The sequence below is a fragment of the Pyxicephalus adspersus genome, chromosome 2 (assembly GCF_032062135.1).
Source record: "Pyxicephalus adspersus chromosome 2, UCB_Pads_2.0, whole genome shotgun sequence".
Taxonomy (NCBI): Eukaryota; Metazoa; Chordata; class Amphibia; order Anura; family Pyxicephalidae; genus Pyxicephalus; species Pyxicephalus adspersus.
The window spans coordinates 38,969,280-38,984,939 of NC_092859.1; the positions used below are offsets into that span (position 1 = coordinate 38,969,280).

Genomic DNA, 15,660 nt, shown 5'->3' on the forward strand with positions numbered 1-15,660 from the left:
CACACCTACCTGAACAAATGGTTTCCTTTCAGAAGCTGAACAGCCTCATATACTTTGTTAATGGACAACAGGTGAGAAGCAGCTTTTGTGTATTGTTCCTGGAAACACAGCTGCTTTACATAGGATTCAACTGCCCAAACCCAGAACCAGTATCCAGCTACAGAAATAAAAATATTGAATAATTTTAAGTTACTATACGTTACTATCAAATCATACATACAATCCTTGTATAATCAATGCTAGATTAACCAAAACTATCCAATCAGGCAAGCCCTTAATCTATGTTGCTGTGGATTTATTACAGAGTGCAATATGTGTTTAATAAAGTCTTTTTAATCAAAAGAGTTTGAAGATGATAGTAGTACATCTGCAGCCAACTATCCTCTGTATACAGAAAATATTAAGGCTTAAGGAAGACGGAATAGTGTGCACATGCAAATGTGGTCAAAAATGAGTGTTGTCATTCTGACCCTCTTACCTACCCATGGGAGACAATGCCACCAGCTGGTCCGTGAGTTCGCCTCGCTCTGCGGCTAATTGTAATGTTCCCTTTAGGTCCCCTTTCCACAACATGATATGGTGCTGAAGGTCAGGGTGTCCACTGTCCAGATGTGCTTTTCCTATCAATAAAGCAATAAAAAAATTATTTAAAAAATAGTTGCATAGTTTAGATTGTTTTTTGCTTTAGAAAACACTAAATACAAATAATTAACATTTGGAACATAATCTCAAGGGTATTTTTTTTCTGTTTGCTATCTGCATTTTCCTGCCAGTTTTATATACTTTTGGATCGACTTTTAATATACTTTTGGACTTACTTTTTTATATACTTTTAGACATTGTTGGTAAAGGGACTAAAGAATGTGTTCTCCAAGCTTGTACCAGATCCTATTAACAACTATAGAAAAACACCCTTCAGATCTTTGGGGAGATTTACAGCTCAGCTAAACATAAAAAAGTTTATTCTAATCATATGCCAATTCAACTCACAACATTACTTTAACTGTATTTAGGGGATAATCAAAAGCCAGTAAGAGGTAAGAGACCATTCATAGCAAGCAGTATTTGGTCAAAAGAAAAAAACGAGTTGTACAAACCTTCTTCCTCCATGAGTCGATGTAGTGTAGCTCTATCACTATACAGACCAAGGTGAACAGAATCTTCCAGCAATGCATGGGATCCATCAGCTACAGGAAATGAAAAGCAATTATTATACAGAAATATATTAATATATTTCTATATATGGTGGTCCCCACCGAACCACAATTTAGCTTATATATAAAATACAAAATTTGAGCTCTTATCACCTAGCAGCAAGTCTATTAGGCTACTACAGTAAATAAATAAAAGGAATATAAGTAACAACACATTCACTAATTATACCGTGCACCAATACTTCAAACTAAAACTTACACAAAATATAGTACAGTAGGTCAGAAGCTAAATAAATGTACACTTTTGCATTAAAAGTCCATGTTTAACCAATCCTACACTTGGGAGTTTCATTGAGAATAGGTTGTAGATGTACATTTCAGGAAAATATAATATGGCTAATGTGTGTCTAGTTTAAGAATGGTAAAGGGTTAGAAAATTGGTCCCTGCCATCAATGTGTGCCTTCCTTAGTGCTTATTGTTATCTGTATACCTATCAAAAAGACACTCTAGTCTAATCCAACATAAACACCTAAAAGCTGTTAGGCTCTGGGATTTATTTTGGCCTTGGATGCTATGAAAAAAATGTATAAATGGCACAACGGGTGCAACAAACTGGAAACATTTTGAAATCATTGCTGTATCATTGCTCCTGACTTCCCAAAGAAGGTTTGTGTATCAGTTTCTAGTTCTTGGCATTTCTTTGTACATTATCGCACAAGTATTCCCTTACCTCCCTTGCAACAAACTGCTGCTGCCAGCTTCACACAATCCCGATGCTGTTCTTCCTTAGACCGGTGATCTTTGCTGGTACTAATAGGAAGGAGAGACTGAGACTTCTTCTTTCTCCCTCGTGTATCTGTTAAATGAAAACAAAAAGGATTTACAAAATCAAAGGTAGAAATGATTTACTACTACTTTAAATGTCAGGTCATCTTGCTTGTTACTGTAAGAAATACCTTTCATCTATGAGAGGTTCAAGGTAAAAAAAATAACTATCAACTGAAAAATTACCCTGCCACTAAAGACAACCTCATTTAGGGTTGATGGATGGAGTCCTGCCCTGTCCTGCATCAAGCAAATACAGATATTTCATGATTTTCTTGCCTGCTTCCTCACTGTAGCTTTTTCCTTCCTGTATCTACCCTACGATATCCCAGACCTAATAAAATTTAAAGCAGGATTTGAAAAGTTGTTTTCTGGCTCTGTATATTTTTTATATTGTCTGTCTCTTTTTATAGTTTTTAGGTACAAAAGAAATATTGCATATGAATATTAACTTTTTTGATATGCAGCCAGATGTCCAGTTTTGAGTTCAGAAAGATTCAGGAAAAAGTGCTTTGGAATTCCTGCATCATGGGTGAACCATGTGAAAAACAAGCAATTAAAATGTATAACATAACCAAAAGCTTAACCATTATAAACACCTTTTATTGGTTAGAGTTAAGTTTAGTCAGAGTGTTTGGGTAAGGTTAAGACTAATAGCAGGGGTTTATGGATAGCAGGCAAGTACAATTCTATATACCTATTTACTTAATATGCATGAATATATTTTCCTGCCATAGTTTCTGTCCCTTCCCTGCCACAAGGCCATATTAAAAATACCAGCTGGACTCCTATTTTGCCATAATGATATTAATCACACAAAATCATTTGAACATAAGTTCAATATTTTGATACAGTTATAAATTGGGCTTAATAAAACAGGTATGCCTTTGTCATCCGTGTGTAGTTTTTTTCTGTTTACATCACACAATCATACCCATCATTACAGGTGTCTGGTCTTTTACCAGAGGTCCGTACCAGTCTTGAGATGAACGATTTATTTATAACATTATGGGCCTCTTGACATGACCAGTAGGAGTCTTTGTTATGACAATCTTGGCACTGTGATGTGTTACACTCCACAGGTCTGACATCTCAGCACCTGGATTTTTCCAGGATCTTGTAATAATGATTTCTTCACTAGGGCATTAGAAAAGGATATTTAACATCTATCATAACTTTATCATAAGTTACCTGTCTTTTCTTTGATGTGTTCTTTCTTAACAGCCACTCTTTTTATGGTTGGACTTGGACTACGTGCTTCTACTGTTGGTATTGATGGCGGCATATATGTCACAGTGTCAGACTCTCTGGTGGCTGTAACTGTAAACAAAATATGTTATTACACATAAAGTATTATATTTAGTGATGTGTTTTGGTGCAACCAGGCCTCCTTCAGTGACAGAGAGAACAAATAATAAAAATGAAGAGGTGGGCCAATGTTCCTCTTCTAGACCCTAGGTGAGGGTAACCAAAATACTCCAAAGATTCTTGTAACACAACTGGTGAGAGCAATTCTTAAAAAAAGACAATCTACTGAAGTGCAGAACCTAAACATTAGCTAAATGTTTTTATATTCCAGTTTTATTGGGTTTAGAAACAGTTAATCACTAGTATGGCAAACAATTTGGAAGCTACAAATATACCAAGCATTTGGATCTATCAGTGATACTCAAGTAGATCTGGATCTAAATTCTTAGCTGAAGTACAGTACTAGAAGCGTTAATCTAGGAAGTTCAAGTTATTTTTAGATGCATCCTCTGTATTTTTAAGGGATGTCACTAGGCCTTTTATTAGTTTTTTGTCTTGTATTTTGTTGAACCAAAACAAAATACACACCCTGGCAAAATTAAATTCCATTATGTGCTCACACAGACAGTAAGAAGCAATATGAATGATTAGCTTTTTGTGCACTACACTAAGGCTTAGTCTACATGGACATGTGTTTCCCCAGCATTTACGCTGAGCATTTAAATGCCCATGCTTGAAATTCCCATGCATTCCAATAGGCTAGTCTACACCAGAGCGTTTGCTGGGGGGGACATTTTTTAGCATTTAAGAGAACACTACTTGCTGCGTTTTTAAACCATTAGTAAACACCTATACACAATAAAACACCTACAAACGCTTCCAATGAAATCAAAACATTTAGGCCTGTTTTTTTTTTTTTTTTTTTTAGTTACGTCATCTGGTGGTGCTGGAAGACATGTCTTTGCTGTAACGCGGATCACACAAGTGACCATGGCGGTTGTTCTGAATTAAACATGAGGCTAGCGACAAGGACTTCACCGTGGATGATGATTAAAGTATCCACAAACTGACATAACAAACATACAAAGAGGCTCTGGCAGTTATGGAAGGGTTGAATGGTCAGGACTTCATGGTACAGCCAGTCAGCGTGAACTAGTGTTTTGTTCTGGGACCACCAAAGTAGAAGTGATGAAAGAGGATTAGAAATCCAGACAGGAGAAGCCATTAAAGATTCCCCATCAAGTGTTTGTGTTTGTTATTTATGTATTAGTGATTTCATTTGGGTTGCTGTGGAGTGCTCACTGGAAATTATCCTTCCAAGGGATACCATGTTAAAAAGGAAAGTATACACATTGAAACACAAAACACTATATATTTTAAACTCCTGTAAACACTTGCATAAACTCTTATAAATGAATTTGGTGCATTATGGGTCTTAAGAGTTTACAGGCAAGCTTTAAACCTTATGTAAAAGCTTGTATAAATGCAGGTAAAAGCAGTAGGAGCCTTTATATTGGTTTAAAAAAAACATTCTTTGTAGACTTAGCCTACACGAAAGCCTTTCAGAAAGTGTGTAACAGTCCCTTGTGGCTCCCTGCAGTGCCAACCTCTCCATCTCTGGTATGTAATTATTGAATCTGCCTAAAAAAGTTAGAACTCTTTACCAATGACACGATTTTTGTATCCTTGTGCCTATGTTGTGATTTCCTCTAATAAAAGTGATTACTATGATGTAAGAAATTGATAACCTTGAATTTGCCTTGCTTCTGCAGTAGTAAATTTGGGGATCTTTATACCAGATAGTCAGGACTGAGAGTAAGATGTAGGGAATAACCTGCCTAGCAATTGTGATAGTCACTCCTACGGTTGGGTATTTCTGTACTTTTTGTACGGTTTATCCAGAGCAATTCAAAAAACCTTATAATGGTAAGCATGGTCCAATTTGCACCAACAGGCAAAGAAAAACTATTTTGATGTCACAATAAATATAATACTTAGTTATATTCTGTGTATTTAGAAATGCATCCAGCGTGTTTTTAAAACAATCTTTTACACTTGCTAAAGATTTCTCCTCAGCTTCACAGTAAGGTACAATAGTAATACCTGTAGATAGGAATGCATTTGAGTACTTCCCTATTACACAAGTCGATTTCTTTAAAGGCTTGTACAAAGAGTTATTTGTTAATTTCTTTACCGTAAGACAATATATTGGCTTGAATTATATTCATGAATTAGCTAATTATTTAATATTATATGGTGTTATTTTATTCATGAACAGCTCAACATGGCACTATAGAGTAAACCAAATGAAATTCTGAATGCAACATCCAAATTTATTTATAAATAAATTAATTTTTTACAGAAATTATTATCTTAAGACACCTCATTCAGATTTCAAATACATTCAAAAGTCTTGAGCTAACCCAAAGCTTGTATGTATGTGTATATATATATATATATATATATATATATATATATAGATTTGAATGAGAAACTTAGGATTTTGTCTCGCTATCACAAGAGGTATAGAACAGTAATACCTAATTGAATGGCCAAATGAAGCCACATTCAATAAACACATTTCACCAAGGGACCATTAGAAAATTCTTCTTCTTTTGTAAACTACTTTGTTTACTTGGGGAAAGTAAGCAGCTGCAAAGAAAGCCAGCCATTTTTGCTGTAACCAAAAGAGTACACAGCAGCTGCATCTGGACAATTCAGGTTTAGTAGGAGCTTACACCTTGACCATAAGCTGCTTGAACACATCATCTTTTGGATTTCTTTAGATCTGATTTCGGATACTTTTGAAGCCAAATTTTGTGGAGCTGTTGAAGTTAGCCTATTGTTTACGCTTAGGATGTACACTGTAGACAAGGCTGGGGTATCAGGTTGTACCCAGGACAGGATTCCATCTAGCCGTTTTGCTGTATCAAGGCTCGCTTTTTAAGCTTGGTGGGATAAAGGTTTAGGCGGGTGACATCCCCTGTGTTTTGGGCACTGTGACCCAACTGCTCAGTAACCACCCGAAAACAGACAGGTGGTTACTTAAATATGTTGAGTGGTGCACCCAATTAAAAGGGGCTGGGGAGGACACTGCTGTCACTAAGCATGCTACAAGCAGCTACAGTGCACTTTGGTCCAGCTGATGACAGCTGCAATTTAATATGAAATGAAAGGAATTATTACACATATTGCTAACGGTTATCAGTGGCCCATTGTACAACCTATTTAATTGGGATAATTAACATACGCATAGATGTTAAAGTTAAACTGAAAAAAAAACCCATTATCCTAGTAATTTGACAGGGACTGACGATTCCAGACATTCAAAAAGGTCCCGAAACTTTACCAATCCAACTTTAGGTATTAATTACCTTCCTGTTGCATAGTCTTGTCTCCAGTCACGATTTCATTAGAACCCCGTTCCTCATCTTGATCAGATGTCTCATTTTGTGCTGATGGGAGAGGACTATCATTCTCTCCTCTAACTACATCCCATCCATGTTCCTGTTTAGGACTATCTATCTTCTTTTTTTTCTTTGTCTTGATTTTTGGCTGCAATGATCTTTTCTTTTCCAGGTCAGCTGCTTTCTTTCCTGTTGAAAGAAAATACATTTAAAGGAAGGCTCTTTGCACTGCATTCACAAATGCATTAGGAGCCATTTATCAAAGTTTTATCCCAAGACATACATATATTTTACATAAAATATCATTAGAAAAGTGTGTGATACCAGACCAAAATGTCATTGTGCCATTTTCAACTAGGTTCAACTAGGTCATAGTCTGTGAACATTAGTAAATGAAAGTGTTATTTACAGCATCAAAATATCCAATTTTGGACATAGGAGACCATTATCAGCACATTAGGACGCAGAAAAAATTAGCATATAGCTATAAATTAGTAATAAAAATAAAAAATAGACATAATATGATACAGCTCATTAAAACCTTTAATATATTTTTTTTTACAGAAAATAAACATAACTACCAAAGCCTAACTTAATACCAACCTTCTATATTCTCTCACAGTTAAAGTGAGATTGCAAGAGTTAACATTGACAGGCAGGGCTCTAATGCTCTGCACAGCCCCAGCAGTGAACATTCATATAAAATGGCACAGTACAAGGATGACTGGACTGATGTTTCTCTTTTACTGACCAATCATAGGCTGTCATACATCCTAGGCCAAAGTCAAGGTACCTGGATCATAATAGGAGTGGCTGAACACAATTACTTTCTCTTTGGAAGTACAAAAGCCCACTTATATGTAATTCAAACATATATCTCAGTGGTTAAAATGCAACTCCTAGGCATCTCTAAACAGATAAACAAGTCCAGAAGATGGTACTGACCTTTGGGTGGCCGGCTGTGCTCCTGCCTGGATAAGAGCCAACTGTGTAAACAGAAGTCATCAGCCCCCGTCCACACCTGGTCTGCCTCTACTGGAGACCACTGAACACAGAGAAGCCTCCCCTTGTGTCCACGATAATTACTGAGAGGTTCTTCCTGTAGAACATCCCAAATCTAGAACAAGACAAAGGTTTAAGGACAAACGTTTTAGGGCAAAGGTGACAATTTAAAGGTAAATCCGTAACATAATTTCATTTTTGATGACTGAACATCCATTATCCTGCACTTGGCACCCTAGAATGCCTATATGTCCATCCCCACTGCTGCTCCAAAAATTACAGGAAACAGAAATGCTGACATTGGCCATGTCTTTAGCATGCCCCTCATTACAGCTTGATGGTTAGATGCTCACTTTTGAGTAGAGTCAATTGATATGTATGTCATGCCAGACCCAGAAGAATTTTGGTTAAAATTTTACAAACTGGTTTCTGTCAGTTTTCCTTTTTAATTCCTCTGATTTATTTTCATAAAAAACAACCTACAGATCAGAGATAACAAAAGTATCTACAACGTTACTGAAGCACCTACAGCTGAGTTCAGAATAATATTATACATTACAATACAAATATATAAATGCATTGGAAACACTGCACATTTTATTCCAAAACAAACCATGGGAAAACATATCAAATTTGTGTTATTCCTTTACAGAAAGCAAAGAAAAGGAAAGATTAGGCTGCTCAAAATATTAGCAGTGTGGAGTTCATTCATTCTGTGACAAATCCGGACCTTATTTAACAAAGGAAGGCAGCAAATGCTGTACATGCTGGGTATAGTGCATTTCTCTCTGGCAAAATGGATTGTTCCAAACATTGTTCAGAAGAACAGCATACTTTGATTAAAAAGTTGATTGAAGAGGTAAAAACATATACAGAAATGCAGAAAATGAAAGACTGCTCAGCTAAAATCACCTCAAATGCTTTAAAATGACCACTAAAAACTACCATTCACATGAATAGAAAAATAGCCAAAATGGCAAAGCTCTTAACTCCAGGAGGATCAAAGAAGGTTACCTGTAAGTGCTGTTACAATTAGAAGATGTGATATGAAGCCAATCAGCAAGAAGCCCCCACAAAATCCCAAAGTTAAAATAAGGTGTGCCGAAGGGGTTACAGTTTGCCAAAGAACACACTGACTGGTCTACGAAGAAATGGTGCAACATTTTGTGTACTGTTGAAAGCAAGATTGTTACTTTTGGGTCTAGGAGCAGCAGACAGTTTGTCAGATGACCCCTAAAAACTGAAACCAAGCCAAAGTACACTGTGAAGGTGGAACAAGCATCATGATATGGGGATTTTTCTCATACTAAGGTGTTGAATGGTATCACATACCATCATGGATCACGGATCAGTTTGAATACATTAAATACTTGAAGAGGTCATGTTAACTTAAACCAAAGAATACATGCCCTTGAAATGGGCGTTTCAAAAAGACAACAGCCCCAAACACACCAGACCAGAGCAACGTCTTGGTTCCAGACCAACAAGATTGAAGTTATACAGTGGCCAATACCCAGACCTTAATCCAATAGAAAACTTCTGGGGTGACATCCAAAATGGTGTTTTTGAGGCAAATCATGGAAATGAAGAATTGCGGAATGTAGTCCAAATATCCTGGGCCGGAATACCTATTCACTGGTCCCAGAAGTTGGTCAACTACATGAAACCCTGATGTGCAGCTTTTCTCAGAAACAGTGAATATACAACTAAAAATTACTTCAATAATTCAAGGTAAAACAAAATCTTTAAAGATTTTTTAGTTTATTCACGTCAATGTTTGTAAAGAAAAGAATGCAGACACTGCTATTTTTTTTGAACACCCTAATATTTCCTTTTCTGTAAGGGAAGAACGCAAACTTGTTGGAAGAACACAAAATATGCAGTGTTCAAATGCATTTGCGTTTATAGAAATAGGAGCTATCGTAAAGATTTGGAGCTTTTTCACCCACATGCTATATATTATCCTTATGAAAATGATGAAAATAACAGTATATAAGAGTTTCACACCACATTAAAAAAGTTTCAGCTACAGCATTGTATAAATGCAGGAAGTTAGGTTTTGTACATGCAGGCATCCCATCGGCTTGTACAAGCAGGGTGTACAGTGAGCTTTTACAAAGACTGCATTGCTCTCATCAAGTTTTACAAAGCTGTTTCAAAGCAATCCAAAGCTTCATTTGAAAGAAGTTTAACCTTTAAAATGTATTTTCTCACATGCCTTTGAAAAGCTGTACACACTGCTCCTATTCCAGCCAAGGCCTGTATGTACAAAAACCTGAACTCAGGCATTTATCCACTTCATTTGTTTATGAAACTTTTTTGGATTATTCTTGGATGCAGTGCAACAATTGTGAATTTCATTGTAAGCAGCAGAGTTCACTGCATGGTGTCTCTTAATGATCTAAATACATAAATGGAAATATTTGGGTACCTAATAAATGCATGCCAAAAACAGGCTACATTTCTGGGAATAGCTGCTGCCTGTGGCCTGCTTCTTGTGTATACATTACCACAAGAAACTAAAAGATAGTTGCATTGCTTAAAAACTATGCAGCACTATTCATATATGTGTTTATATGATTGAAACACAATAGGACCAGAATAAGGATATCTTTACCATGTAGCTCATCTCACCTGTGATGTACCATCATAGCTGGCAGATGCCAGCCTGGCATCATGATGCGGGCTCCATGACAGACTTGTGATCTTTGCTGTGTGCCCACACAGGGTTCTGTAAGGCTCTGTAATTGTGATGGGGGCATCAGAGACGTTTTCTGGGGGAATAAAAAGAATTAAAAGTTTTTATTTACCAACTAAAAACAATATTCTTTTACTGAATTACAATCTGAATGGATAGTATTATTAGCCCCAGTGTTAAACATTTTCTGCAGCGCTGACTGTAAGTGAAATCAGGTACTTCAGCATTAAAAATAAATTTTTTCATGTTTGTATCACTTTAAAGTATGTATAGGCACAACTTTTTCCTGTAGCTTTGGATAGAATAGGATAGCGTTTGTAGTCTGTGTCCTGTTGAGAGATTTTTTAATGATTTTCTGTACCAAATACAATGGAAGTAAGAGAAAATAGGGTCACTGGAACAGATATTACTGCTATATTATATTTGGCACTATAGTGTGTTTCCAACACTTATTTATGAAAAAAAAAAAAAAAAAACAGGACTCTTTAGGCATCCAAGTTTAGATACTTCCTTGCACAATTTAAACAACCAAGAACAATCATACTTTTTATTTTAATAAAAAATAATAAAAACAATTTAAAACATTTTATTGGGTTGATCCCAATTGATAATAAACTCAAAAGCTTTCCTGACCCTCCAAATTCCGATACCTGGTTAGTATCAACAAGCAACAATCAGGGGCCACCTCAGTTAGATCCCACATAACAGAGGATTTCACACTTCCAACAGAAGTAAGCTGCACCATGGATGATGCAGGGAGTTCATTTGGCTGCACTAGGCAATAAAACTAAGAGCGGGTATCCTGGGCCAACAATTTTTTTTCTGTTTGCCAGTAATCAACCGTCCAATAGGCAGCAGGGAACTCAGGAGGTATAAAAGACTTTTTTTATTCTTCTTTTAATGGACAAGATAGACGGACAGATTTTTATCAGGACTGTTGCATGTGTGGTGTATTAATTCTTCATGTTATAATCTGCACCATGCAAAACCACAAGATTTATTTTAAAATTTGGTTATAAACCCATATGAAACAATTTGAAAGAAACTAGCAAACAAACATAGTCCCAATAATAGTTCAAATGGTTAACAAAATCAAAAAAACATGTCCATTAAACAGACATAGATTTTTTAGAATACATAGTAGTTTTGCATTATCAATATGCGTTCTCACCCAGAGGTCCCTTTAGGTTGTGCACATAAACCATAGCATTGTTGGATCCTGATGCCAAGAGAAAACTTAGGTTTGGGTCCTCACTGTGATCATGATGCCAGCGAAGAGCATTCACCAGTTTATGATGTTGTTGGATAGTGCAGATCAGCTGAAGATTTGGAGCCCGGAAGATTTCAATACTCCTATATACCATAAAAAACCACAAAATCAAATATACAACTTGTAATTTTCCAACCCCAAAAAATGTAAGAATATTCTTTAGGGCTTTGCGATTTGCCATATCCATTTAAAAGTTCTGTGCATCCTAAAATAAATTTATAATAACTTCCTAAACCTGCCATCTTAGGGTTAGAAGATGAAAGATTTCAGCACAATAACCTGTACCTTTTTCAGCACATCCTGAAGTGTGCCTTGATCCTTCATTTACAGCATTTTTTCAAATATATTTTACTGTCTGCTCCGGTAAAGTGCTCCATTCATCCTGGGAGAGCCTCAACGAGTAATTGACAGATTTTGTTTTCTAGTTTTGGCAAACTGTTCCTTGTAGTCTTGGAAATGTAATGGAGTATTATTCTCCAAATATTAAGCATGGACAGGTTTTCACAGTGCACCAAATACAACAGCTGCTCACTCTAGTACTGTATGTTAAAGAAGGGCGTCATGTTAAAAATCGTAAAAAGCTGCAGATTTCAGCAATGACTTCCCACAGACACAGTAAAGACAAGACGTGCTCATTACAAAACCAACCTGTTGTTGAAATGTTTCTAAGGTTGTAAAATACTAGTGTGAAAAGATAGTATGACCCAGGTACTAATATTTGTTACAATATAATATTATTTAGATTTGACAGTATACTTTTCCAAACTTTCTGTTCCGCTTTAAATTAAAAAAAAAATTTACAAGGATCCAACTAAAGTTTAACTTTTCCATTATTCTGTTATTTTACTACAAGTCACTTACCCATCTTCATTGCCAATGGCAATGTGCTGCAAGTCAGGTTTCCAGCTCAGTTCAGTGTGTACAGGCAACTTGTGCTGATAAAACAGAAGAGAAAAAAATATCACACCACACATACAATATTTATGAAAGGAAGCATTGTCCCAGCATCAAAACTTTATATGTCACTGCTAAGAGATGTGACACACCTACAGCTGTGGTACTTATTAGTAGGATGCCACAGTGGTAAATGTTAAAAACTTACCTCAGAAAAATTCTGTGTGGCCTAAAGGTGTCATATTTAACCTACCAGCAGCAATGCAACTGAAAATATATTCTTTTTGGGTGGTATAGCCTATTAAATTCCTAGTAAAGTCAATAAACAGGCATTTCTAAATATCCTTACCATACAATTAGGAACAGAATGAGGCTTTCAATATTATTGGCCTAAATCCAAGTGATGAAAATTCTTAAATTTGGCATTAGCCAGCAAAGCTTTTATACTGCACCAACAGATAGTGCTGTAAATTTTCTCTTTAGAAGTGATAATACTCACTTTAATGTCATTGGTGTCTTGGATCAGCTTGTTAATATCCTGAGCCTCCAATGAAAGTTTCCAGGGATGGTGCTGGAAGATGATTCCTTCTCCCCCACAGCTGTACAGAGTGAATTTGGAACAGTCCCCTTCTGCTCCTGCACATAATTTGTCACAAATGAGCTTTCTATCACATTATGTAATGTATGATTAGGAGTGTCATAACTGTAAACTCACCAAATGAGAATGGGGGCAGTGGTGGACCCCAGCACAAAGAATAAACAGTCTTCTTGTGGTAGGTGCTAGAGATCTGTGGGGGCCTAAAGTTAAAAAGAAGCATATTCAAAGGCAACATACGGCAACACTTCATCACACAAAAGGAATAATGAGCCATATAAAGATGACATCTGCACAAGCCAGTTCACCCTGTCCAAGCAACTTGTGCCCAACACTCACCTATGCTTTCTTCTATCTTGGGGGGAGGGGGGGGGGGTTACAGCAAAAAGCAGATAATTTGGTTTAGACAAGCATATAAATGTCACATGCCTGTGATGCAAAAGTTATAACATTGTCTCCTCACCTAGCCCCACTTTATCACTTGAGTTTGAGTATCACTAGATGATGTCCTTACACTTAGCTCCATTTCTGTACATAGATAATGCTAAAAGTATCAATGAAGGACTTTTGGAGATAAAAAGTTTTCATTTTTACCTATAGCATAGTTCCTGAGCCATGCTTTGACCAATCAGTGCAGCTAAAGTGACCCTTCTACCTACTACTATGCTTACCTAAGCATACATACAGTAAGCCCTATTTATATTCTTTCCATTGTGCTTATAGATATGGTAAAATGCCAAGTAAAGTGCATGTTAGAAATGTTGTTTATACAGTTCAATGAAACCTGAAGGCAGTAAATGGGGGGGCTTCTCTAAACTCCTTTTCAGGCTCCACTGAGCACTGCTATAGCGGAAAGGGCTTAGGTGCTGTGAAAATTCTAATTTATACCTCTTAGAATTATCATGTGCTCACCTTGCATATTTTAACAAAATGCCTTACGCCACAAAATGCCTTCTATTATCTTAATAGGCATTTTGCATGCCTTTTCTTAGTTGTACTTACTGGAACCTGATAAACTACACCAAATGCTGCTCTTCTGTGCAACAATTGTGCCCTAGTGGACACTGGTAAATGCATTAAGCAGGTCACAAAGTCAGGCTTCAGTAACAAAAAAGAAACAAAATCATAGGGGGACACAAAAGGTTATTTCTAGATTCTGTGTCTGCACTATTACCATACCTATTTAGGATAGTAGATTTAAAGCTAGTTGTTCTGCATCATAAGTGGATTCTAATTGCTGCCTGAGGCTCCCAGCTGTTTGCCTGGAGAGCCGCTCTAACCATACTAATGTGTTATTCTCTTACTTGGAGGAGAACACATCATAAATCCCAACCTTGCCGTCATCTGTACCAAATGCCAGGCTACCTTCTTTGGTGGGATGCCAGGAAAGCTAGAAAGAGTAAAACACCAAATCAGATACAAAGAAAAAAGAACAGATATTCGCCTTATTGTCAGCTGATATTTTATGCTCTTCTCATTATCCTACCGTAGCCTCCCAAAAAGGCAGACTATTAAGGACACAAAATTTAACCTACGATCAAAGCTTTTTTTTTTTTTTTTACTATTTTGTGCTCAGTGTCTTTTTAAGACTTTGTGATCAAAATGTAATGCTTTTTTTACTATAGGTGTGGAGGTACAAAAAGCAAGCTACTGCAGCAGGAAATAGCTGGACAAACTAGCAATGATATCACAATGATAGTATTTAAAAAAAACATATGCAGGTTTTCCCATCAAATAAGTTTATTTAGACACTTACCGCAGTGACTTTGGACTTGATGCCTTGCCACAACGTCTTCACATCATAGGAGTTTACAACAGACATAGTGTTCCATACGCGGATCATGCTGTCACCTACTCCGATGGCCAAGCATCCAGCAGCCACAGGGGAGAAAGCCAGGCAGTACACAAAGCCACCCAGGGAACTCAATGTCCAAGAGCAAGAAAGGGAACCCAGATCCCAACATTTTACCTGGAAATAATTTGAGAATTCAAAAAAATCCAACAAAGCAACATTTATCAAACATTATAATAAAAGTACACTATAAATAGATCTTTTACCATCTGAATAAATAATGGATACATGAATCTCACAGTGGCTTTTAATACTTTTACATGCTATGGTTACCTCTCTACTAGGTTTCCCCAAACTCTACTCCCCCTGTAGCCTATAAAAAAACTAATACGTCTAGGTACTTCAGTGAATAGTCACACCCATGTAGAAAAGGGAACAAGAGGTGAAGCGATGAGACCTCCAAGGTAAGGCTGATGCAAAACAGTGAAACTTGGGAGAAAATTTATCACTGGAATCCCCCAAATATACGGTTAAGCTTTCATAGTACCCACCTATAGCTGCAAAAAATTCAAGTACAGACAGTCCCCGAGTTACATACATGATAGGGACTGTAGGTTTGTTCTTAAGTTGAATTTGTATGTAAATTAGAACAGGTACATTATTTTATTAAAGCCAATTAGGACAGATGTTTGTCTCAACATTTTTTTAGGCAGCATAGTGTCAGTTACTGTATAAAATCCTCACTGTGAGTTAATCACAAACAAAGCAAAAAAA

The 15,660-nt window shown here is 36.6% G+C and overlaps 1 protein-coding gene across 2 annotated transcripts in view; it reads right to left on the reverse strand.

Annotated features, from left to right (window-relative positions):
- The window catches only part of GEMIN5 (gem nuclear organelle associated protein 5), a 42,076-nt gene that overhangs the window by 13,900 nt on the left and 12,516 nt on the right, over positions 1-15,660 (reverse strand). For both annotated transcript variants that reach the window (XM_072400487.1, XM_072400486.1), the window contains exons 9-22: positions 14,851-15,063; positions 14,399-14,484; positions 13,215-13,297; positions 12,999-13,135; positions 12,467-12,540; positions 11,507-11,688; positions 10,272-10,411; positions 7,581-7,752; positions 6,603-6,824; positions 3,172-3,300; positions 1,886-2,011; positions 1,098-1,187; positions 483-620; positions 10-157 (exon numbers count right to left, since the gene is read on the reverse strand). In XM_072400487.1, the coding sequence (XP_072256588.1) occupies positions 10-157; positions 483-620; positions 1,098-1,187; positions 1,886-2,011; positions 3,172-3,300; positions 6,603-6,824; positions 7,581-7,752; positions 10,272-10,411; positions 11,507-11,688; positions 12,467-12,540; positions 12,999-13,135; positions 13,215-13,297; positions 14,399-14,484; positions 14,851-15,063 (1,940 nt within the window). The remainder of the gene's footprint in view (positions 1-9; positions 158-482; positions 621-1,097; positions 1,188-1,885; positions 2,012-3,171; positions 3,301-6,602; positions 6,825-7,580; positions 7,753-10,271; positions 10,412-11,506; positions 11,689-12,466; positions 12,541-12,998; positions 13,136-13,214; positions 13,298-14,398; positions 14,485-14,850; positions 15,064-15,660) is intronic.